Source organism: Balaenoptera physalus (genome assembly GCF_965194825.1).
Source record: "Balaenoptera physalus genome assembly, chromosome: 13".
Lineage (NCBI taxonomy): Eukaryota > Metazoa > Chordata > Mammalia > Artiodactyla > Balaenopteridae > Balaenoptera > Balaenoptera physalus.
Genome location: NC_138892.1, coordinates 29,606,539 through 29,630,987, shown reverse-complemented (window position 1 = coordinate 29,630,987; position 24,449 = coordinate 29,606,539). Strand labels below are relative to the sequence as shown.

The 24,449-nt window shown below is 36.1% G+C and overlaps 1 protein-coding gene across 1 annotated transcript; it reads right to left on the bottom strand.

Moving 5' to 3' along the window:
* Positions 1 to 2,966: 2,966 nt before the first annotated feature.
* KERA (keratocan) lies at positions 2,967 to 24,024 on the bottom strand. The gene is made up of 4 exons (XM_082419061.1): positions 23,778 to 24,024; positions 13,042 to 13,092; positions 10,825 to 11,718; positions 2,967 to 6,552 (listed from the first exon to the last, which is right to left on the bottom strand). Exons 3-4 carry the CDS (start codon positions 11,708 to 11,710, stop codon positions 6,377 to 6,379), a joined length of 1,062 nt encoding a protein of 353 aa, XP_082275187.1. The 5' UTR covers positions 11,711 to 11,718; positions 13,042 to 13,092; positions 23,778 to 24,024; the 3' UTR covers positions 2,967 to 6,376.
* Between the last annotated feature and the right edge of the window lie 425 nt (positions 24,025 to 24,449).

Sequence of the window (24,449 nt, the reverse complement as noted above, 5' to 3'; positions counted from 1 at the left end):
CAACCTGGATAGTCTATGTTCCCACTAACCAACAGCTTTGTTATGTCACTTTCAATGCAGGCTGGAGGCCAGCAAATGGAATATATGGCAGGGCTCTTGCCCTGTTGGAAACAAACCCTGGCACCATTATATACGCTATAGATAACTTTTCCTGTGAGTTTTGCAAAAGACACTCCCGCTAGTCATTGTACTGTTCTGATCTTTTTTCCAGGATTATTTTAACTTGTCTTAAGAAATCTTTAAGAACTGACAACGAGTCTCTTTTTTACACTTGAATTGTGTTTACTCAGCTGAATGTCACAAAGAAAGTGATATTTTTCCAAAGGTAGAACAAAAAATTCAAAATTCAAGATAATAGTCCTGTGATTTTACAAATTACGTGTTATATTTACTTAACAATTTTGAATTCTACAATATGCTTATACTGTATCATTTTCCTTCTTTTCCCAGTACAGAAATATTCTGAGCAAAGTATTCCTGAGATCTGTCTCAGATGCATAAAGAACAAAAATTTCCTAGAGTTTTTTGGTAAATGTGACATTTTGTTGTTTTGCTAAATTATAAATTGCCTTCAATACATGCAATGCTTCAGATATTGTGCAAAATATAATTTCATAATACACAAACTTTTAAACTGGTATTTTAATAATCAATTACTGTAAGTATATATGTAATATCTTAGAAGAATTTTGTTACTTTTTTTCAACCATAATGGCATATTTTATCATGAGAGGTGGTATAACATAGTGGTTGAAAGCAGGAGCTCTGAAGCCAGACTACCTGGTTTTAAATCCTGTATCTGCCATTTGGCAGCTCCATGACACTGAACAAAGATACTTAAAACTATTTGTATTGTTTGAAAGTTTTCTCATTTTGTGCTGACTCTTCTCTGATTCCAGGATGCTAAAATAAACTGGAAGCACTTGCATCCGAGATTCTTACAAAATTCAAAGTTCCTTGGTCTCTTTGACCCCAGTGACATTCACTTCCTCATTTTAGTGGTTCCTTTCCATAGCCACACCGAGAATCTCATGTCTTAGCATTGGGACTCAAAACATTTTAAGGTATAGTCTCCCAAGCTCAGATCACTCATTTTCTTCCAGGTCTTGTATTCTGTAATTCCCCTCAAACCTGTACTTCAGTCTTATTTCTTCCAATTTTCCTGTCCCCTCCTGATTTCATCTCTTTCACTATCCAACTTCAGTCTCATGGTTCACTGGCCCCATTCCATTGTTTACCCTCCCAATGCACTAAAACTTAAAACCTATAACTTGGATCAGTTCAATCATTTTTCTTAGTTCCTTATTTGTAAAATGGTCTGGTTTGGAGAAAATGTGTGCAATTTTGTGTACTGGAGTCCCTACTAATAATAAAATTTCTACCTATCAGTTATTGGGTACTTTTTATGTGTCAGGTGACAAGAACTGCACATCTGTTCTCTCTCTTATCTCCATAGCAAAAGTGTAAGATCGTAGGTATTGTTCTCTGTTTTGCAGATGAGGAGCCAATGCTTAGAAATGTTAAGACATTTTCCAAAGATCAAATAGTTAGTAAATGGCACAGGCAGAATTTGAAACTCAATCTTTTTCCTCTAAAGCACAAGTTCCTAATCACTGTACCATGTAATTACCAATATACACGGCTTCAAATATACTACTTTTTTAGATACATTCTATTGTTCTTTTATTTCCTTTCTCTTCTTGCCTTCTTTTGGACTCAGTAAATACTCTTTGTCATTCTATTTTTCTCCATATTAGTTTGACAGTTATACATTCTTTACCTATATATTGTGGTTAAATTTATTTAAAAAATTATTCTTTATATATTATATACAATCCTAACTTTAACCAATAAACTTTATACTCTTCCTTGCCAATGCATGGTTCCTAGAACATTTTAAGTTTTAAGTATCTACATATATTCATCTCTCATCTATCTATCTGTCTATCAGTATACACACACACACACATTTGCATTCAACCATTTGGGAGAATTCATTGGATTCTTTGACACCAGTTTTGTCAAAGATGTCATCTGGGAATTTTCTTCCACCATGCCAGTTGTTCTGTCTAGTTTTTTTTGTTTTGTTTTCTTTTTTTAAGGGAAATCAAATAAAAAATTGTGTTATAAAGTTCTTACTACCAAAAGTCCATCTTTATTTTTTTAAACATTATTGTTTGCAAATACATTTCTCATTATCATTGGACACTGTTTTTTCTCTTTCTTTTTTTTGCCTATATGTTCGTGATATTTACATGCAGAGATCATGGATAATGTTGTTTTGTTTTGTTCTGTGTTTTAGTTAGGGTCATCAATGAGGGATTGAGAGTTTATTATGATCCCATAATTTTAAAAATGGCTTGGGTTCATCTCCTATTCTTTTTTTTTCCTTAAATTTATTTATTTATTTATTTATGGCTGTGTTGGGTCTTCGTTTCTGTGCGAGGGCTTTCTCCAGTTGCGGCGAGCGGGGGCCACTCTTCATCGCTGTGCGCGGGCCTCTCACTGTCGCGGCCTCTCTTGTTGCGGAGCACAGGCTCCAGACGCGCAAGCTCAGTAGTTGTGGCTCATGGGCCCAATTGCTCCACGGCATGTGGGATCTTCCCAGACCAGGGCTCGAACCGCGTCCCCTGCATTGGCAGGCAGACTCTCAACCACTGCGCCACCAGGGAACCCCTCCTATTCTTCTTGATTTTCTTAATAGTCACAATGTATACATCAAGAAAGAGAACAGCAGGTTATTCATAAATTTTAGGGACATTCTAGTAACTTTGTGCATATATTAAACAAATTAAAAATGAAGGAATTGATTTTAGAAAGCTCATTCTATTCCTCCTAGCTTCATTTGTCAATGCTTAGAGTTATGTGTGCATTCTCCTAATCCATCCTCTGTCCCTGACTCGGTCTTACCTCATGGGAGCATGAATATTTAAATGCAGAATTCTTCCAAAATTATTGGAAATATCAATAAAATTTAGAAAATTTCACCTACATGTTTATATATCTATTCAGGCCTCTCATAGACCTCATTCAACAACTTACATGACATCTCCTCTTGGATAAATAAAAATAATTTCAAACTAACCACGTCTAAAATCAGACTCATGATCTTCTCTTCTAAATGTGTTCTCCTTAGGAAATGTACTGCCATCTATTCAATTATGCATGCCAGAAAACGTCTCACCTCCTTGCTCTCTTCCCATCTGTCCAATCAGCCATCAGATCCTAATAATTTTACCTCCTGATTTTCTCACAGTGTCCACTTCTCTCTACTTCTACCACCACGATCAGTGAACTTACGCTTTAAGATACCATTTTTTTCTAATTTGTGTTAAAATCCTAACTGCTCTCCTCACGTCTAGTCTTAGTTTCCTCCAAATTGTTTCACTCACTGAGCCAAGAAGAAACTTTTGTGTATGTGCATAAATATATTGTATATATCTATCTAGTACATATCTCTATTTATATTGTATATATATGCACCCAATGATAATAAGAAACACTTATTTATCACTTACCATGTGTTATGCACTCTTCAAGGCACTTCACATATTCTGACTCATTTAATTCTCACCATAAGGTAGGTGTTATTATTTGTCCTCATTTTATAGATTAGGAGAAACTGAGACACAGAAAATTTAAAGATTCTGCCCAGGACCACAGAACAGTGAAGCTGGCATTTGAACTCAGCAACTTTAGCTTCAGTATTAATATTCTTTACCACTACGTGATATTACCTCAATGAATGTAATCTCTTATGACTTAAAGCTCTTCAGTGACTTACAGATTGTTCTTAGGACTATAGACTCTTTAAACGTGGCATGGAATATTCTTCCCTTTCAGTCTGTGTGGTTAAATACTTCTCATGCTTTATGTGTTTCCTTAACCATTATTTCTTTAGGGAATCCTCCTTTCAAATTCCTTTGCACCATGCAGCTCTCTGTTAATATAACTTATCACAGATGAAATTTTACGTATTTTTCTGATTATGTAGCTAATTTGTGTCTCATCCACTGTAGTATAAATCGTGCACACTGTTATATTCCCTGTGTGTAGTATAGTCTAGTACAGCGGTCCCCAACCTTTCTTGCACCAAGGACTGGTTTCGTGGAAGACAACATTTCCATGGACCAGGTGGTGAGTGGGGATGGTTCAGGCGGTAATGTGAGCGATGGTGAGCAGAGAATGAAGCTTCGCTCGCTCACCCGCCGCTCACCTCATGCTGTGCAGCCCAGTTCCTAACAGGCCAAGGACCAGTTGGGGACCCCTGGTCTATTATATATATGACACTCAATATATATTTTATGAAATAAAGAAAAAAGACAGGAAGGAAAGAAAGAAAGAAAAAAAGGAAGACTGAAAATTCTTAGAGTTGAAAAGGTCTAAAAAGAACATTTTACAGTTTTGCTTTCAGATCAGGAATTCTTTTCACATCCTTTCTCTCATTTTTTTTAATTGAAGTTTAGTTGATTTACAATATTGTGTTAGTTTCAGGTGTACAGCATAGTGATTCAGTATTTTTGCAGATTATATTCCATTATAGGTTATTACAAGATAATGGGTATAATTCCCTGTGCTATATCCTTTCTCTTGAATCGTCTCTGTGAACAGTTTCAGTGGTAGGTAACTGTACCTTAGGAAAAGCTGCTTCCATCGCTGGGTGACTCTGATCAAATATCAGAAAATTCTTCCTTAGCTAGCTATGAAATATGGCTCCTTATAAATTTCACTCATATGTTCTTACTTTCATTTTGGAGCTTCCTGGAATGTGTGTCATCCCCCTTTTCACATAGCAAGTTTTCAAATATTTAAGTTATTATGTTTCTCTTAACATATTCTTTTCCCCCGGCCTAATGATATCTGATTACCTGTATTTTTATGACATAATTTTATGACATTATTTTCATAATTTCTTTATGTGCTTTGAAGTATTTTAAACTTATTCTTTTTCTTAATGTCTTGCCTTCAGCCAGCATTAAAAAACTGTTCCATATATGTTCACTGTTCTTTCCTCCCACTCCCAAATAAATTTTGGTATGAAAATACATAGGCAGTCCTGCACATTATATTTTCTTCTTGGGAATTCACATAACAAAATAACATATTAGTTTTCTGAGAAGCCTTGGATTAAAGTAACATGTTGGGCTTTCATTAACGTGGTGATTCACAAATGTATATGATCCTTTTTCCAAGGAAATATATTTATAGAATTTTTCAGAATAATGTCTGGAAAAATATATATAAATAGATGTATTAATCTATATGGAATATTTATTGTTAATAACATATACCTCACAAAATCAGGAATATAAGAAAACTGTACTTTGTTACTTAACAAAATCCTATTTTGTTTTGTTTTTGACTCATGAGAAACAGGTATATTATGTCAAGTGATTAGAATATAAATTTTTTCTTGTGTTCACTGGATAAAAGAGGAAAACGGGTAGGAGAAAATATATTTTAATGTATTCATGCTAGAAAAATGGAACTAATTGTTACTATAACACTTTTTATTAAAAATATATTCTTAATAAGACTTGTGAATAAGCCTCCTGAAATAAATATTTTACTTCTGTTTTGTTAGAAAGCATTCACTCTTTTTATTTAAGGAATCCAATAAGCACTGGCAAATATAAGGACTGAACAATTTGCAATTCAAGTGGATTTCAAGTGTTAAAACACTAAGATTCTGTCAGAAATGTGTTACAATAAATGTAGAACTTTAATTGCTAAAGTACACTGTACTATATCTAAGAACAGCAGGTATAAGAAATAGTAATGAACTAAAAATGACTATTGCTCTGTTATTTGATATTAAATGACTAGAATTTTCTTGTTATAAAGTATTCGATGCATTTCATACCCATTCTTGAGCTAAATACCAAACTTACACTTACAAATGTTACTTAACAATCTGAATTTAATTATTTCTTTATAATTATGATAAAGAAATATTTCATTTTTTCATTTTCTCTAGAAATTCCTACCTCTTGTTAGACGTTGTGTTTATACTGTGAATATAATATCTGCATAAGCAATTTTGAACATTTGCAAACAAATATATCCTTCCTATTGAATCACAATGTATTTGTATTATTTGGTATTAATAAGCTGTGAGAGAGACAAAAAGGAACTATCTTTGAGTTGATAAACTATCTTAACTCTGTGTCTATTTTATTAATTAAAGAAAAGCAGGCTGTGCTACATATCATGGAGAAAAGCAACTTTGAATAGAAAAAAAGTAAGCCATACAAATAAAAATGGTGGCCATAAGCCATTAAACAAGTGATTTTTATCTTAAACCTATGAATGGTAACCAAATTTCAGGTCAGAAATATGAACTCATTAAATCAATTTTAGATTGTTGAAGACATGTTTAAATAATGACAGCCTGAAGGAGCCTGAAACAGATCATTAAATCCATTGGGACTGGTGGTTTGATTTCATTTCCATCCAGACGGAGGTAGCGAAGATGAGGTCCATAACTGAAGGAATCATGTTCCGCAGGCAATGTGATAGGAGTGGTAGGACATATTACAGAGACATTCACATCTACGGAGACAAAGAAAGCGTGAATAAATGAACTGAAATACAAGAGACTAAGGATGGGAAGACCAAGAGCTATTATAACAGTCCTACGGAGGGTCTAGTGGCCTGGTCTATGAAAGTGGCAGAGAGACAAACCTTTTTTGTGTAAGCTGGAAGTTATGCATATCTGTTTTACAGAAGTAACACCTGAAAAAATGTGCAATGTACACAGAGTCATCTCAGTCCATATTTTGCTATGCTTAATACAGAGCACTAGAAAGGACATATTGTTAAAAGTTGTGATGGAAACAAAGGTGTATATCACTTGTCTTCTTCCTTTAGCAAGCCAGATAAGGCATGATTTGATTACTGTAGAATGAGAAAGGTAGTATTTGGGCATTAGAGGTGGAAACAATGGTTCAGAGCTGGTACTGAAAGAACGGGTAGGTGCATGGTGGAATGGAGTAGATGGATGCAAAGGAAGAAAGCCAGTCTATTATTAGAGAAGGTGCTTGAAAGTTACCTTAAAAAAATGCAAACACTCAAACTAGCAGTACATGATGATAAGTTTTTTTTAAGTGCAATTAATATAACTTTATATATGTGATATTTGCAGAGAACAACCTTGAATCTCCATACTTAAGTGTATTTAATTGGAAAGGAAACATTTGCCAAGAACTGAATTACAAAATTTCAAACCAGGAACTATCCCGTCAGCCTTTTCATATGGTTAAGATGTGAGAAATCGTGCACCTGCCTTGGATCAGAGCCCTTGGCATCAATGTCTATACTGAAGTTTAGGAGCATTCAGGAGAGAAAGCCTCTTAAACCAGCGAAATTCTGACAAGTGTGCATAATAGCTGATCTCAACCATGAATTCATGTACTCCTTTTAAATCCTATTTTGAAACTGTTTTGAGGAAGAGATCTTCCCTTAGAAGATAAGACCCAACTAACTTTGGCAATGACCTTCCTTTTGTGTCCTGTTGGTGCCCACTGACTTGTTCTGAAGGATTTTATGCTTACAGCACGGGTGCTTTGCTCTGATCTTATGCCATTTTGTGAATTCAACTTGCTAAAAATAATGACTCTGTATAGCAGATTTGTGTTCATCAAGGTATTTTTTCTTACATATATTATAACCTTATCATGACACAACCTGTATTGGGCAACATTATTATTCTCCCCACCTGGGCATTGCTGAAATAGTGGTTCAGATGGGTAAGGCAATGTGCACCAGGTATTTCAGCAAGTAAGTGGCAGAGCGGAGCCCCAGCCTCGTCCCTTTCCTACTACACAGGGTCCCTTGCCTGCTGGAGAGATTATGTCCTTTCTGATGTGTTATCTCCTACCCTTATCACCCTCATGACCCATAACCCATGCATGTGTGAATAAATAGAATGTAAAAACAAGCATTCTAAATTTTATTATATTTTCATAAAGTAATTACAATGTTTCTCAGAGTACCAAGAAGTAACTTGTTCAAATAGATAACATTTTTGTCAAATTTAAAGTCCCCTAAGGTGTTCAGAAGAAATAAATATTTCCATTATTTTGGATAAGAAAAGTTCACTGTCCTATAAATCCTGAGAACTCTTCATATAAGAGGTATGTTTCTTGGCAACCACTTCATTAACAACTAGACTAGATTATGAGGTAAGAAGAACTAAGTACTTTAGCAGTTATTATAATGCATCGTGATATAATGGTGAGCCAAGAACTCTTGCCAGGGCAATTCTTCTTTTCCATTTCTTTTCTTGGAATATAGAAAAGACCATGCTTTATATCTACATTAAGCAGCAAGTAAATCAATTTCTCTTTGTTGACGTTGTTGCTGTGAAAACGATTTTTACCTCTATTGATAGAAATTTGTCTTAAGTCTCATATTCTAGGCATCGAAGAAAAATGTGCTATGATAATAATGTTGGAGTGGGGGAAAAAACACCTAATATGGGAAACCTTAGGTTCAGGTCCTGGCTATTATACTTATCCTTTGTCCTTGGAAAAATAGCCTCACTTAGTTGAGCCTCAGTTTTTCTTTCTTCAGAAATTCCTAATAACAGCACACAAGGTTCTTTTGATGATTAATTTGGGGTTCTTAAAGTGTGGTCCCTGGACCAACAGCATCAATACTACCTGAGAACTGCATGGTTAGACCCCACCCCATACCTATTAGGTCGCAAACCCAGAGGCTGGAGCCCAGCAGCCTGTGTCTTATAAGCCCTCCAGGTGATTCTGATGCACATTAAGTTATGAGAATGATTGGAAAATAGAAATATATGAGAAAACTTTGAAAAAAACCCTCTAAAATAAAAGTGGAGGAAGAAGAGAGTCCTCTTCTTTGTGTAACTTTGTAAAACTATGTAAGTACCTAGCATAGGTGCCCAACCATGTGTTGAATTTTGCTACCTCACTCCTGAACACTCTCATTCTCAAGTTCCCACTTCAGGGGAATTCCCAACTCACAAATAGGGCTCTATGTGGAATCCCTTTAAATTAACTTCCTACATCAAATGTTTATGGGACTTTTGTTGTCAGGTAAGGAATGCACCTGTAGAAGCACAGAACTTTCATCAGGAAAAATTTACATTTATTTAGGTTGATATTGGCTGCTGTACTCTTTGGTTCAGTGCACAGATTCAGCTATTAAAATTTTTTTTCCTGTTGCATCTTTTGCTTTAACTACAAGATTAAACAATGTGTCTCATCACCATGGAAAAAATCACTGCTGTGGGAGCAGCCTGCTCATGGATTTTATGCTCAAGTTTGCTGTTAGAAAATACATACATACATATATATATATATATATATATATATATATATATAAACTGTAGAATACCCAGTGCAAAATAGTCTATTCTTATAGGTTGGATGTTTATGTAATTATTTGCTTAATGAAAAGTTTAGTGAGTAATAAGCAGGCAGCACAACCTTCTGACAATTATCTCTGTCATTTTCCTGCAAACCATCCAATTGATTCTCATTTTAGGAATGTATTTTATAAGGTTGTTCAGAAGCCTCTTCGAGATTAGCTTCCTAAAGGGCTTGTGCTAGGGTGGAGCATGCGTGGATACTTGCCAGGCTGGTATCACCCCCTGTAGCTGGACCAAGATATTGTCTACTTCTACACCTGAGTCAGCCTGGTCTCAGGTGTAATTGTGAAGATGCTAAGTTTGCCTTTAACGTCTCCAACCCCTTCTTTCTATAACCACTTCTTCCCTTCATGGCACCTCTGCCTCCAAGACACTTTGCACTCATCTCTCACACGGGGAAGGGGAAGGGTAAGCTGGGACGAAGTGAGAGAGTGGCATGGACATATATACACTACCAAATGTAAAATAGATAGCTAGTGGGAAGCAGCTGCTTGGCACAGGGAGATCAGCTCGGTGCTTTGCGACCACCTAGAGGGGTGGTATAAGGAGGGTGGGAGGGAGACGCAAGAGGGAGGGGATATGGGGATATACGTATGCATATAGCTGATTCACTTTGTTATACAGCAGAAACTAACGCAACACTGTAAAGCAATTATACTCCAATAAGGATGTTAAAAAAAAAAAAAAAGCTATTTTCAGGAAAGGAGTGTGTATTCTACCTTGTTGACTGCCATTAGTCCTAAGGAGTTGCCAACTTCCAGGGACATTTGTTTCAATTTCAATTGAGCAAAGCCTTAAAGTACAACATTTCCCATGTATGGTCCCCAGAACATTAATCTCAGCATCCCTAGGAAACTTGCTAGAAATGAAAAGTCTCAGGTCCCACCAGACCTACTCAATCAGAAACTCTGTGATGGGGCCACCCATCTGTGTACTCTAAAGTTTGAGAAACCCACTGATCTAAAGCAGAAATTCTAACTAGGGTGATTGTAGGCATCAGCTGTCCTGTAGGTTTTAGGACAGAGGTCCCTTCCTGATACCTCCTAAATCATATTCCTTCTATTACTATTCATGAGGTTGCTTGTGGCTGGTACACTTTCTTCAATAAGTCTGCCCACTGAGGCAGAAATATCATCAGAATCTGCTCAGAGTAAAAGACGATAGAGACATTTAGTTTCTCCAACAGGTAATAGCCCTCTGTAGATTACTAAAATCCACTTTTCAATTTGCAATTTGAACATTTGAACTTCTTGGTTCATTGACACTGTCTGTGAGTAGACAAAACTTGAAAATACACTACAAAAAATCTAAGGGCACGAGAGCTGGAGAGAAAATGAACATTATTGATATTCTTAAAGAAGATATAGGATAAATTTAATAACCATGAATATCTTAGTCAAAGACACACCCTGATGGTTACTTACTTTTAATTTTGTTATGATCGAGGTGAAGGTGTTGCAGATGAGCACTGATTTTGGGGACCTTTGTGAGTTGATTGTGAGACAGTTGAAGATCTAGAATTGATGATACATTAAAACCACTAGAAGGGAGGCCAGCATCTGATAATTTGTTGTGGTTGAGTCTCAGGAAGGCCACTTTAGGAATCACATTAAAATAATTTTCTGGTATTCCTTCAATGGAATTGTTGTCTAAAAACAGCTGCATAGTATTGGCTGGTAATCTTGGTGGCATATTCCTCAGGGAGTTCTTAGCCATATTTAGCTGCATGAGGTTCTTGAGTCCTTTAAAGGTGTCTCTTTGAAAGGCATTGTCTAATAGTTTATTGTGCTGCAGGTCAAGAAGGGTCAGGTTCTCCAGATTGCTAAAGGTCCCTTGAGGAATTCTGGACACCTTGTTTCTAGCTAATTGTAATTGTTCTAAACTTCTTGGCAATGGAGAAGGTACCTCCTCTAGCTCATTATCTTCCAGAAATAAGAAAAGCAGCTTCTTCAGTTGACTCAGGGCTCCTTTTTCAATTCCATAGTTGGTTATTTTGTTCTTGTTTAGATTTATCCATCTCAGCTGGGTGGCATTCTCGAATGGCTTCTCAGGAATGGTTTCTATCAGGTTGTTTTCAAGATAAAGATACCAGATCCTTGATGGTACAGCAGGGATTTCTTTGAGACCCCGGTTTTCACAGTACAAAGCGGTAGGGAAACTGGGGGGACAGAAACATTCCCTGGGACAATGGAAGTCATGCACCATCCAGTCTTCTGGATCACTTGCCTCATAAACCTGTCTCACACTTCGAGTCCATACAGTATCTGTTATGAATAACACCCAGATGATGAAACAGATTGTGGTTGCCATTTTAGTACCTAGAGTAAGGGATGCAATTGTTAGATGTTTAAAGATCTTGACCTTTAGATAACTGCATGCACCAAAATGATCGATAAACATTGCTTCTTCAAGGGGGGGCGGGGAGGTAAAGACATGTCAGCATTTTATACATATTTATCAACGAATACCTATCTATTTAGTGGGCACTATCTGCAAAGCATTTTTGCAAACACTGAAACTGACTCACCAACTTGTAACTTTCTGGTTTTAACCCAATCACAATGAAAACCAAGACAGAAAAAGCAAATTTTAGGAACTCTTAAGTGCTTTTCCATTTCAAGCTATTTAATGCAAGGAAGTTAACTGAAATCCAGAGTTGAACACACGAGTACAAAAAAAGTGACCTTTTAATAACTCAGATTTAGAGTCTATGTTGTTCCTAAGAAGTTGGCATATGCTTTCACTTTTACTCCTAAATGAGCAGAACATCTGGATGAGATTTCCCAGGCTCTTTGGCCCTTCAACCAAAGAAATAGAGAGATCAAAGAACATTTTAGCAATTTTTTGTGAAGGAAAATTTTAGGATTTGAAGAAAAATTTGTGATTAATCTCTTGCTCTGTTGCTCAACTTCTCAGGTAAGTTTTATTTGGGGGGTTTAGGGAAAGACTTCTAATATTTTAAGTAGAGGATCAAGTTGTTTAGCCAAGAAATTTGGATTATGAAACTCTCTCTCTATAGATATAGCTATAGATGTTGATACAGATATATATCACACTTACATAAGTAAGCGGTGTTACTATGGTTGATAAGAAACAAAACAAAACAAAGAACATACTCAGGATACAGGTGGACCTCCATATTTTCAGTATGGATGCTAACAGAGCAAAGGTTAACACTGATATGTGATACATTTAAAAGACATAAATCCTCCCCGTTGAGTTTCAACAAGGTTATGGGAACAAAGAACTATCCTAACAGGAAAATAATATATATCTATATAACAATAATGTTCTTATCAATGTACATTTAGTGCAAACAAACACTTGGTAATAAAGACTAAATAAATTTCACTGATTCCTTAGGAAGAGATAAAATCAGCATCATTTAGAAATGCTGATCTTTCGATTTTGCCACTAAATCGAGGGAAATGACAAGCGCAGGGCAGCTTCCGCAAGCTGTCAAATTTCTTGCGATTGCAGAACACTGCTCTGGTCATCTTCCAACAGAGACACATTAAAACATTATTTTTTTTTTCAGAATAGGGATTTGCTTTCGTTGTTGAAGCTGTAACCCTGCCTCTGATGAATCATAACTTTGAATTCTTAACTTTAAGAGTTTTGAAAAGCGTAAAATAGTTTACCTTGCTGTCCAGGAATGTATCGCTGAGTCCTGTGTCTGGATCTGAAGTTTGCTAAAATCAGTTAAGAAAAAAAAAAACAACAAAAAAAACTTTGACTAGAAGAATTTGTTTTTATTTTATGTTGTCTAGCCTCCTACGAGAAAAAATAAAACCTCCTCTGACCAGTCACCATGAACACCTTTGATCTATTGTTTCCACTTTGACAGAGCTTCAGAACACCGCTTACCTCAGTTTTCTTGGAGCTTCCTCGTCCCTTTCTATTGGTCACTGCTCATTCATAGTAATGGACTGACCCAGGCTCCACTGTCGTGTTTTTGTGAATCCTCCCTAATATATATGCATCCATGGCTCCAGCTTTAACCCCTCCAACAACCACAGCACCTCAGTACCTAGGTAGCCCAGCACAGGAAATTCTGACTTTAATCTCAAGAACCTATAACAAAATTCAGTGCAACTTTCACTCTGAGTTCACAGTCCCAAAGATATTGTAATGTACTGATCTGGAGACCTGATCTAACAGCAAGAAACTAAAAGCAGTTTTGATTTCAACTACAACAAAAAGATTTTAAAGCATTTTTCTCTAGATGATCTTTTTTAAAAATTGGATACAAAGACATAAAGACCAATGTTTTCTGTTCATATGGAAATATTTTATTCATTTTTTTGTATAAAACAGATGCTGGGATTCTATTTAGAGATATTGTTTTTGGTCAAGGGGAAAAAGATAAAAAATGTATTTGAAAAATTTAAAAGTGAAATCAGGAAAGCTCTACCTGATGTTGGCACTAAATATGGTGTATAGAAATAACTTTTATAGAAATAACTTTTGTCTCTCTATTTCATATTGGGAGCTTTATTCCAAATAATTATTAAAATGAGATTTTTCTTTCCTGCATTATAACAGATGTTTTGCATTTAGGCCATTATAGGACATTCTGCTGCCCTTGTTTTTCTTTAACATACAAGTTTAGGATAATATGTCTTCCAGTTCTTGTCTTTGAGGGAAAAAAATGGTATGCCTCTTAAGGAAAGACAAAAAGTTTTGAAAATCTCATTTTCAGATATTACCCTGCTGATTGATTGTAATCATTTTGTTTTTCAAAATCTATCTTATTCTGGGAAAAGGGAGTTGTATTGATATGACTCATTCAACACTGCCTACATAAATATTATCAAAGATAGAACACAGTGAAGAGGGGAGAGCACTGGACTCAAAAAACTTTTTCTGAACCACCTACTTCCTTTCTCCTAAACACAGTTTTGTCATCTACAACATACTGCTGGACTACCTCGCAAGGTTGGCCCTAATTTGTTGTAAATGATTAGGAAATGTTAGCCTTTCTGTAACATTAGCCCTACACTCTCAACTGAAAAATACCTCTAATTTTCAGGGCCTTGATAGCTTAAGATCAAATTCAGACATGATCTCTTAGTAGCCCAACAGGTACACTCCTATCATATTTTAAGAAAAAAAATCAAGTGTTAATTTGCTTTTGTCACAACAATGATCTCCTCTCTCTACTCCATTTTTCCTTTTCTCTTTCTTCTTTTTCTAAACCCTCAGTATAAAACAACAGATGATCTCTGAATCTGCATGACCCCCTTTAGCTACTCTCTTATTTCTTAATTTTCTTTTTTAGCCAAACTTATTTTAGTCATTTCTTAATTCTATTACACAAATTTTGCTACGTGTCCAGTGCAGGAAAATTAGTTATACATTGGCTGCCTCCAATTTCTGTTTCTTATTCACCATTCCACCCATGATTCACCCATCAAAATAAGGTTTCTAATCCCTCCGCTTCCCTCACATTGCTCTAACAACACAACAACAAAAAAGCAATAACCTTCATATTTACTAATCTATTGAAGTCTTTTAGTGTTTCACCTACTTGACTTGTGACTTTTGGCAATGCAGAGCCACCCGTTTAATAAAATGTGTCTTGGACTACATTCTCTCCTAGTTTTTCCTCCCCTTTCCTTGTGACTTCTCTCTCTCTATGTTCTGAAGCTCTCTGTTTCCTCTAACAGTTTTTAAAAAAGCTTTTCTAGCATTTAAGTCTCTGAGATTCTAAGATCTCAAAGATTTTTAAACGATTCCAAGGTTTTAACCATTCCCTTTATTATTATGACTCCTGGGGCTCTTTCTTCAATCTAGCCTCCAGAAGAAAACCTGCACTCCAATGTGTGTATCCACTTGCTTTCTAGACATCTCCTGCTGCAGGTCTCACAGCCATATATCTAAAATGAAATTCACTATCTCCCTTTAACTGCTCTTGTCACTTTATACTTTTGAGTGACACTATCATCTTATTCAGTCTCCTAAACCAGAAATCTGGAAATCATTCTCAACTCTTCCTTCTCATTTTGTGAGCATATGATAGCAATCACATTTTAAGGACCCTGGGAGACATGATATAAATAAAAATGATCATCTACAATGTTTGCCAGGTTTGGTATCATTGTTTCCAGACTAAAATATAGGATGTCTTCCACTGTTAGTATAATCTCTGTTTGTCTATGTCTTAATTTTTCCCATAACAATTCAATCTACCCTTCTTTGATTACTGATTCCTGAAGAATGGGGATTTAACTCTTCATTAGGACTGTTTAAGAGGAAGTTCAATAAATTAAATTAAGACAATGGTGCGAACCTCTGAATCATGCTAGTTGTTATAAGAATTAATGGAAGACTCTGCCCAGTCTTATCTGATTCTGCTAAGAGGGAAAAATGAAGCCTAATGTGTAACGATGTGGCTTTGAAATTGTCCTTCTAATGACAGACTAATATTTTAGAAGTCCCTGGGGCTTTGGACATGGTAGGTATCCAATAACTATTTACCAAATGAGCAAATGAACAAATAAACACATAAGGCACATGTATCATTTTGATAATTATGATTTTTTTGATCAGCATAACTACTATGTGAATAGGAATATAGTGAAGAACCTTCAAAATATGGTAAAATAAATGTGAGTTAGAGTTTTCCTGTTGCATCTTACTAGCTGTTTGTGCGGGCACAGGTTATTTAACCATCATAAGCCTAAGTCTACCCATAATTCACCTGTTCTGACTACTATGAAGGGTTGTTTGAAAATCAAAGAAGATAATGAAGGTGAACATGTCAGAAGGCCCAGAAATTTCTTTCAGCAGAGAATGTGATAGTTGGTATCTTGGCCTCCCTGAGAGAAGTCCTAGAAACTTGAGATGGAGTTAAAGTCTTGTTGGCTTAACCTCTTTTCCTTCTGTTAGCACGTTTTGATGTTTCCTATTTGCTTATCTTGTTTCTACTTCTTAGTAAAAGGGAGGATGCTTTGCTAAACTGTCTTAGACTGGGGAATTTATCTTGTTGCATTCCTAAAGATCGTTGACATTTAAAAAAAGAAGGCGATGCATAAAGGTATAAAAGACACGAAACTCTAGTAGGATTTCAAATTTGTTGGCATATGTATCTGATGATTCTATGTTAGCAATAGTTGGGTTGTTAGGTGCTCCCAGGACATATGTTTATGTTCAACTGACTATACGTTTACTAAGAGAAATAATTTTCTCTTCATAGGTCAATTTTAGCCTGTTTAACTAAATTCTGTCAAAATATTTAAAAATATAAAAGGAATCCACTAAAATATATAGCTGACACACATGCATATACATGTGCATTTACATTTTTTCAAAATAATACATTTAAAATATAGCAATGCCACATTTAAAAGGTCAAAATTACTACAAAACTGATAATGAACCAAGCAATCCCCCACCCCACACTTCGGTGTAAGTCCCACTCCCAAGAGGCCATTGTTTTCAACTCTGTTATGGATTTCTTTTAATATTTACTTCAATGTCCTTGCTTGTACTTTTTGTTTAACTTATCAATTTTAAACATCAACTATTTTATTTTTTAATTTTTATTTTCTTATTGGAGTATAATTGCTTTACAATGTTGTGCTAGTTTCCGCTGTACAATGAAGTGCATCAGTTATATATATACATATATCTCCTCCCTCTTGGACCTCCCTTCCACCCCCCCATTAGATAAAGATTTAGCACATTTGCTCATTCCCACTCTTACCCCACCTGCAACCATTATTCCTTTCAATAACTCCTAATGTATGTATACCACAAACTTTGATTAAATATTTACTGCATGTTATTACATAATATAAATATTGTTTACTGCTGAAGAAAACAGTGCAAAATTATTTTAATTCCTTCATTGTATTGCACTTATTTGCCATATATATATATATATATATATATATACACATACATATATATGTGAAGTTCTCTATACATATATATCTATGTCACTAATATTTTCCAAAACAGAATAATTCCTCAAACAGAATTATAAAACCATTTTGGAAATATTTTGCACCCAGAGGGTAGGGTAACATAGTGTGCTGGTTAAAAGTCAGATCGCTTGGGCTTGAATAAATCTCTCTTATTTACTAGCTGTGAAAAATTGAACAATTATTTATCTTTGCCTTAGTCTTCTCATCTGTAAATTAAGGATAATAATAATATAAATAATCATAGTAATAATACCCCCTCATAGGATTGTTATGAAAATTAAATGGGTTAGTATTTTTAAAGCACCTAGAACATGGTAAAAGTGTTCATAAAAAAAAAAACCAGAAATATTAAGTTCACTTTTTTCTCCTGGGAGATATTTCTTCTGGAATTCCATATCCTCCTACTTCAATCTAGTTTGCTTGCTGTTGTAAACCGACCTAAGCAAATTTGGTAAATGACAATTTTTAAGTTCTTTATGGTACATTTCAGTTGACTCACAATTAATGAGGGCTATAGGAATCTTCCCCTACAACCTACAAAGAGGTGTTAAGTTTGATGAAAATAAGTTCAACTGTATGTTACATAACAGGCCTTTATTTTGCACCAAATATTTAAAAAATTCATGAAGTGAGTCTCCATTATAAGATTTCTTCAAATGTTAACTAAGCTTACCTAAGGTGTCAAAACTAATGCAAATTCAATATCTTATAATAACCTATAATGGAAAAGAATAGATATATGTATGTATAACTGAATCACTTCGCTGTACCTCTGAAACTAACACAACATAGTAAATCAACGATATGTCAAAGAAAAAAAACCAAACAACAAAATCAGCTGTCTCTGACAAAGTACTGTCTTTTAAAGTACACTTATGAATAATAGAATCCTTGGTCTCTGGTCCAGTGAGATTGTTGTGGTCCTGGACTTCCTTCACCCATCTCCTGGGTTAGATCCCTTGTTACTTTCTGAATCTTGTGTTCTATTCTTTCTTGGTTAACTCCACAGCATTGGGGGAACACAGCTTCTGATCACTTCCTGTGCACATGAGTTACTTCTCTTTTTTTGTGTGTGTGTGAAGTCACGTTTATAAAAATGTGTTTACTCAGCCCATACGCTTAACTGATATTTCGACTAGATACAATTCTAATTTGAAATAATGGTCCTTCCAAATTTTGAAGATACTCAAGAAAGTGATTGCCTTGTTGCTTCTTGAGTTGAAATAGAAAAGGTTAATAAAATTGTAATTTTCAGTTTTTAGAATGTGACCTTTTTTGCTCTCATTAAACTTTTGAGATTTTCCTTTCATCTTCAGTTTCTGAACTATTACAACAATATGTCTTGAGAGGGTGTATTTCACTCACTCACTGAGTACCCAGGGAGTCCTTTTAATCTGGAAATTCACGTCCATATGGTCCATCCATTTTTTTCTATTTTCCCTTTTTGAAAGTCTTAGATGGTGCACCTCCTTGTTACACTAAATCTTTGATCTCTTCTTTTCTATTTCCATTATCAAAAGATTTTTATTCTTTCCAACAGATTTCCTTAATTTTGTCTTCTTTAAAATTTCTATATCATACTTCATGTATTTACTTTGGAAACATTCTCTGGTTGTTCCCTTCCTAAAGCATTCTTTTCTTTTATGTAATTACTACCTTCTCTTTTAATCTCTTCAAAACGAGACTAAAAACTACAAGGTTTCGATAGTATTGTGAGTTTTTTTCTGCTCCCTGCAAGAATTTTATTTCCCTTGATATCTTTTCTTTTTCTTGGCTTGATTTGACCTATAGAGGTATTTCACATTGGAGACATTCCTCACATAGCTGATGGTGCTTTGCTGAATTTTGATACTTAAGAAGAGGCACTAGTAATCTTATTAGAAGATCTATGAGAATCAATAGCACTTGTCAGCTAAGGATCAGGTATTCTGTCTCTTTTTTTTATATATATTACACACATACACACACATATTGGGAATAAATGGAAAAAGTCAACACTTATTCTTCTTAGTGTACTTTTTATAACTTTAATTTTTTTATTAAAACTGCTAACATGAATTTTTTTGGTTGTGACTAAGTAGCGAATAACCTTCCATGCATAGTTTAGCCTTTGTATATGAAGCGTCCTGAGGCTATGCTGTCCAAAATTTATCTGAAACTAGTAGCACACCCTGTCACTTACAAGCTATTTATGTTTTGATTCAACTTTGATATTTATGACTCTCTCTGGTGCCGGTTCCTCCAGGACTCTACAAGAAGACTTTCAATACCTAATCAAAAAATAAAAATAAAAATATCTCTGTGATTCTTGGGTGAGCTGTGTTACCAACTACCCAGAACCAATATTCTCTAGGATTGTTCTCCTCCAGCTTCTCAAGCTCTCTCCGTTTCTACAATGTTCCACCTTAGCACGACTGGCTTTCAGAGGATACTAAGATAACAGGAAGTGAGCAACTTGAAAGCCAATTAGTTTAAAGCTCACCTCCAAAGCACTTCAGAAGAGGTCTCTTACAAGAAGGCATTTCATCAGAATAGTGAGAATTAGACTCATAATGTCTCCAGTATGTTGAAGAGATCCATTGAGTCAAATAAGTATTCTTGTTCTCCTTGGCTTCTTATCAAACTGCCTTCCAGGGCATCCCAATCAGTCCTATACTGTTGCAGCATTTCACTCTCAATTTGTTCCGATATATCGTATAATTTTGATTATAATTTATATAATTATAATTGTATTTATACTCTTCTTAGTCAGCTGGTCATAGAGAAAGCCCCCATGAGCCCCCGTGTACTTGATGAATCAGCACCGCCGAGCAATTGAGATTAGGCTAGATAGATCAGGTAATACTAGGTTTATGAGTAGTTAACGTCAAATTGTTGTTTAGCTTCCCCTTGGGTCCAGTTTCTTAAAAGGACAGTAGTTATTTGCTAAATATAAGCATATCCTTGCTTTGGAAAGCTAGGGTTTTAATTCTCTTACTAAGGCTTACCACACACTACATATAGCAACCTGACCTACTATGAACCCTTTAAACATCATTTAATCTGATGAGTGATAAGTAGCAGGATCACTGTGACCTCAGCTGTCTGGAGAGCCTTCTCTGGCCATGGGACAAACTCAAATCTTACAGCTTCTCAGCACCAGACTCACATGCAGTAATATGTGGCCTCCAAAATTCAAAGAGACTATTCATGTTCCTAGTGGTCATAGAGACATGGTTCAGCAAACTGTCTTCACTTTAGAGAGCTAGCCCAACTTTCCTTAGACCTCTTAACCTTTAAAATAAATCAGTAACTTGACAGCCCTATAGTCTTCCATTGTATTTGGCTCCAATGTGCTGGCATTCAAGTGTCTAATTAATGTATCTAGCTAATAAAGTTTACCCTCTAGGTTGTATCACATGATGTTCTGTGAGATGGTATTTCTGCAGACTATAATGTGGTGCAAAGCCAAGGAGTTAACACAATCCAGAAACAGTATGGCAAAATTATATTACTGTTCCTGCCTGGTGAAATAAAACAGACTGCTTCTAGTAATTTTGTTTATTGGAATAGAGGAGAAAGACATTATTCAGATCAGTTGCTTTATACAAAGTACTAAGAGCTATAATGATTTGGACCCCATATGGAACAGCAGTTGCAACAGAAGTTGCCATCTAATTAAACTTTGGAAAATCCATTTTTATCTTCTCAAACTATCCTTCCACTACTAAACACAAATGAGAATCCGCTGAGGATCATTAGCACTGCACTTTTAAGTCACTAAAGATGGCACTAATATTTCTGATTTTTATTGAAGCATTATTGCTATTAATTTAATATTTTTGTAGGAGTAGAAAGCTCTGCAATTTTCAACTTCGTATTTCCAATCAAAATGTTCCTTTTTCATGGGTTACAGAGCTGATGTAAGAATCCATCATATTTTGAAGTCATCTATTCCAGCTGTACAAGAACTTGGGTAATAAATATGGGAAGGATAAAGGTAGCTTCTCCACTTGTCATTTTATCATCAAAATACCCTCACTAGTGGACTGCAGAAGTGTCCTGTGTCCCCGGGAATTAGTTGTGTTTCAAAACCATGTTTTCTTTCACAGGGCACAGTTAATTTGGTAACGAACTCTTGTTCTTTTAGGCAAAGACTAGGTAAAAAAAAAAAAAAAAAAATAGTAGCACACACTTGAGATGTCATTGCAAAGTACTTATTTAAGACAAGATGCCCTCTCTTTCATTTTGGTGGCTCGAGGTCCATGATTTACCTAAGTTTTAAAAATTCAGTGACGGGCAGAAATTCCATATCTTATGTCATAATGACACACCCAAGGCTCTGATGAGCAGTTCTGGAGGGTTATTAATTTCACAAATCAAATAGCTCTACAGAGGACTTCACACCTCTTTCATTCCCAGAAATCTAATTCTCAACTGGCTGTTAAGTTCTTTTTGGATCAGACTATTCTGACTTTGTACTGATACTAATATCTATTAATGGAAAATATATCTGTTTTACTCATTGGTAGTTAAATGACACTACATTATCTCTTCCACTCCAGATTTGCCCTTCCTCACTGAAATCAGGGAATCAATTTTCATTACTATGCCTTCCACCAACAATTCATGGACATCACTCAAGTCTTTTTAAAGATACTGGAATTCCCATCTCCAATATATGTCTCAATTGGTGAAGATGGCTGGGTGGATTATACATGATAAAAACCCATTTTATCGTATAGTATAAGAATTCCATTTTGTGAAAATTTTTATTTTGTGCTTCTATACTATGCCGAGGAATCAACTTCATTTAATGTATGCTTCCATTGAGTTCCATTTTGCGGTATTTCAGCAAACTAACAGACTCCCAGCTCCTTAAACTATGTCAATGGATCCACAGTCTCTGAAAGTACACTCATATAGCTAATTCAGCTTGATCTAATGTTATCATTCTCTCTCCTTGGTTGAGTACCCTCAGACTCCATCCATCTTTTCTAATATTTAGCCAATATAAGTTAGGCAATTCCTGTAGTTCATTTATAACAGTATTTCCATCTCTAGATTTTACTTTCTCATTGATACCCTGTTGCTCCTTCTTATTATAGGTGGGAATCATTGAAGGTTAAGGGGAATGGGGCATGAAAAGAATAAATTCCCTCCTAAAGTTAATGCCTTGAGTTGAGGAACTAGTTGTATCTCCAAAAAGGAAGGAATTGCTTTACAAATCAAGGAGTGTGGGGCTCTTTCAGCAAACAAAGGAGGTTCGGTGGGGTTGGGAATCGTGACCACTCCTTCTCATCTGTATCTTATTGTCTAATCCCTATGCCAATTCTTGGGTGGCCCTCTGTTTCCAGATCAGTGGCTAACTTTGTTGGACTTATGAACAAATTGGACTTACTAATGTGCTCTTGGAAGGGAACTCGTTTGTACGTAGGGGACTTACTGTATGGTTTTTCAAAGCCTTACCCTCAGGAAATGTGTCATTTCTGGTAACTATACAGGGGCCATGTCCCATTTTTGTGGGTCACTGTCATCCAGACTCTTACCTCTGAATAATTTCAGGGTTCTGACTGCCTTTTACCTAAGCTATGCAGATAACCAATGTGAATTCCCCCCATATTTCCCAACAATCTGATGTCAATAATGGATTTCTGGTATTGATATCTTTTTCTACTAGACTCCTTGGCTATAAATACCAGAGAATAATTCCGGGTGTTTCAACAAAAAGAGGGTTTCTTTGAAAGTGACAGGTGGACTCACATAAATGAGAAGAGGCTGGAAGAGTGAACTTGGAAAACAGGTGGAAGATAAGGAAGCTTTTAAAAACTAGATAGAAATCATCTGGCCAGGAAGCACTGCCATTACTGCTGATTATCACTGGAACCAGAGGGTCTTACCAACAGCCTTCACTGGGGGCCACCGCTGATGAATTCTAAGCCAAGAACACACCTCTCCTTGGCTAAGCCTGACATAAGCTCCACCCTGGCTTTATGAGGCTGGGAAGAAAAGAGATACTGAGGGGCTACTGAGCCCCACTAAGATTACAATCAAGAGCAGTTTTCTACATATAAGAAAAAGGTCTGGAGCTGGGACAGATGAAACAGTGACAGACCTTTACTCAGGAATATGTAATTGCCTGATTAAAAGCATGAACTGGACACTTTTCAGCACAGAAGCCTTCATGATTGTCCCTTGCTTACTCCAGGACTCTGTCTTGATGGGTTCCCCCACCCTGCATCCACAAGCCCTCTGCTGTAGCCTTACCCAGATTTTTGCAGTTTTCTGAATTTACTGTTACATCTTCACTCCAAGCCTTGCTCATGATGCTTGCTCAACAAAAATCCCCTTACCACCCATCCGTCTGTAGAACACAACACTCAAACACAGCATCTCTTCCTCAACGAGGGCATTCAATACTACTCTCCTTTAGAAATAAGTACATGCTCCTGTTAGAACCTACTTACCCAATGTAGACTCAATTCCAGCTAACAATTTGTGATTGTTTCTCTGTCTTCTAGGCTACAAGTTTCTTGATGACAGGCAATTCTTTTTTGTTTGTTTGTTTTTTGGGCCTTGGAACCCGATTGAAATTCCCGACAGATATTTATTGCAAAAACATTTCTCTTTATATAACAATTTAATCAGGCTGAGGTGTGATAAGCAGGAAGGCAGCCATTAAGCAAGGCTGTCAATGCGGCAGAATATAGTCTCCTCCTGCTGATGGGTGTGGCGTAGTCATGGCCGTTCATTAGAAATTAAAGCGGAACTGAAATCCATTTACTGCCTGGTGGCGTGCAGCGCTGTTGTTACAGCTTAACCCAGCGTCTCCCGTATGCTGTGAGGCCGGCATATGTCAAGCAGCCTCCAGCTGTAATTCCGAGAAGGATCACTTTCATATGCTTTCCCCATGGCCCTGGACAGTTGAGCTCAGATACACTTGATTTTCCTGGAGCCACAGGTTGGAGGCAGCAGGAAGAAGGAGTGGAGAGGTGACAGGGAGAAGGGCAGGCAATTCTTTTTCTGCCTTTTTTCCCCTATTGACTAACAGCGTTGTGCTGGTATATCATAGGGGCTCAACGGATGCTTATATGATGAGGAAGATAAATTAAATTTGGTCAATAGTTCCCATAGCCCTT

Excerpts from the sequence above, each read along its gene's own strand:
- KERA (XM_082419061.1), bottom strand. The coding sequence starts at position 11,710 with ATGGCAACCACAATCTGTTTCATCATCTGGGTGTTATTCATAACAGAT. Across the intron at positions 6,553-10,824 it reads CGATCATAACAAAATTAAAA|ATGTGAATGTCTCTGTAATA; the intron begins GTAAGTAACCAT and ends TTGTCTCCGTAG.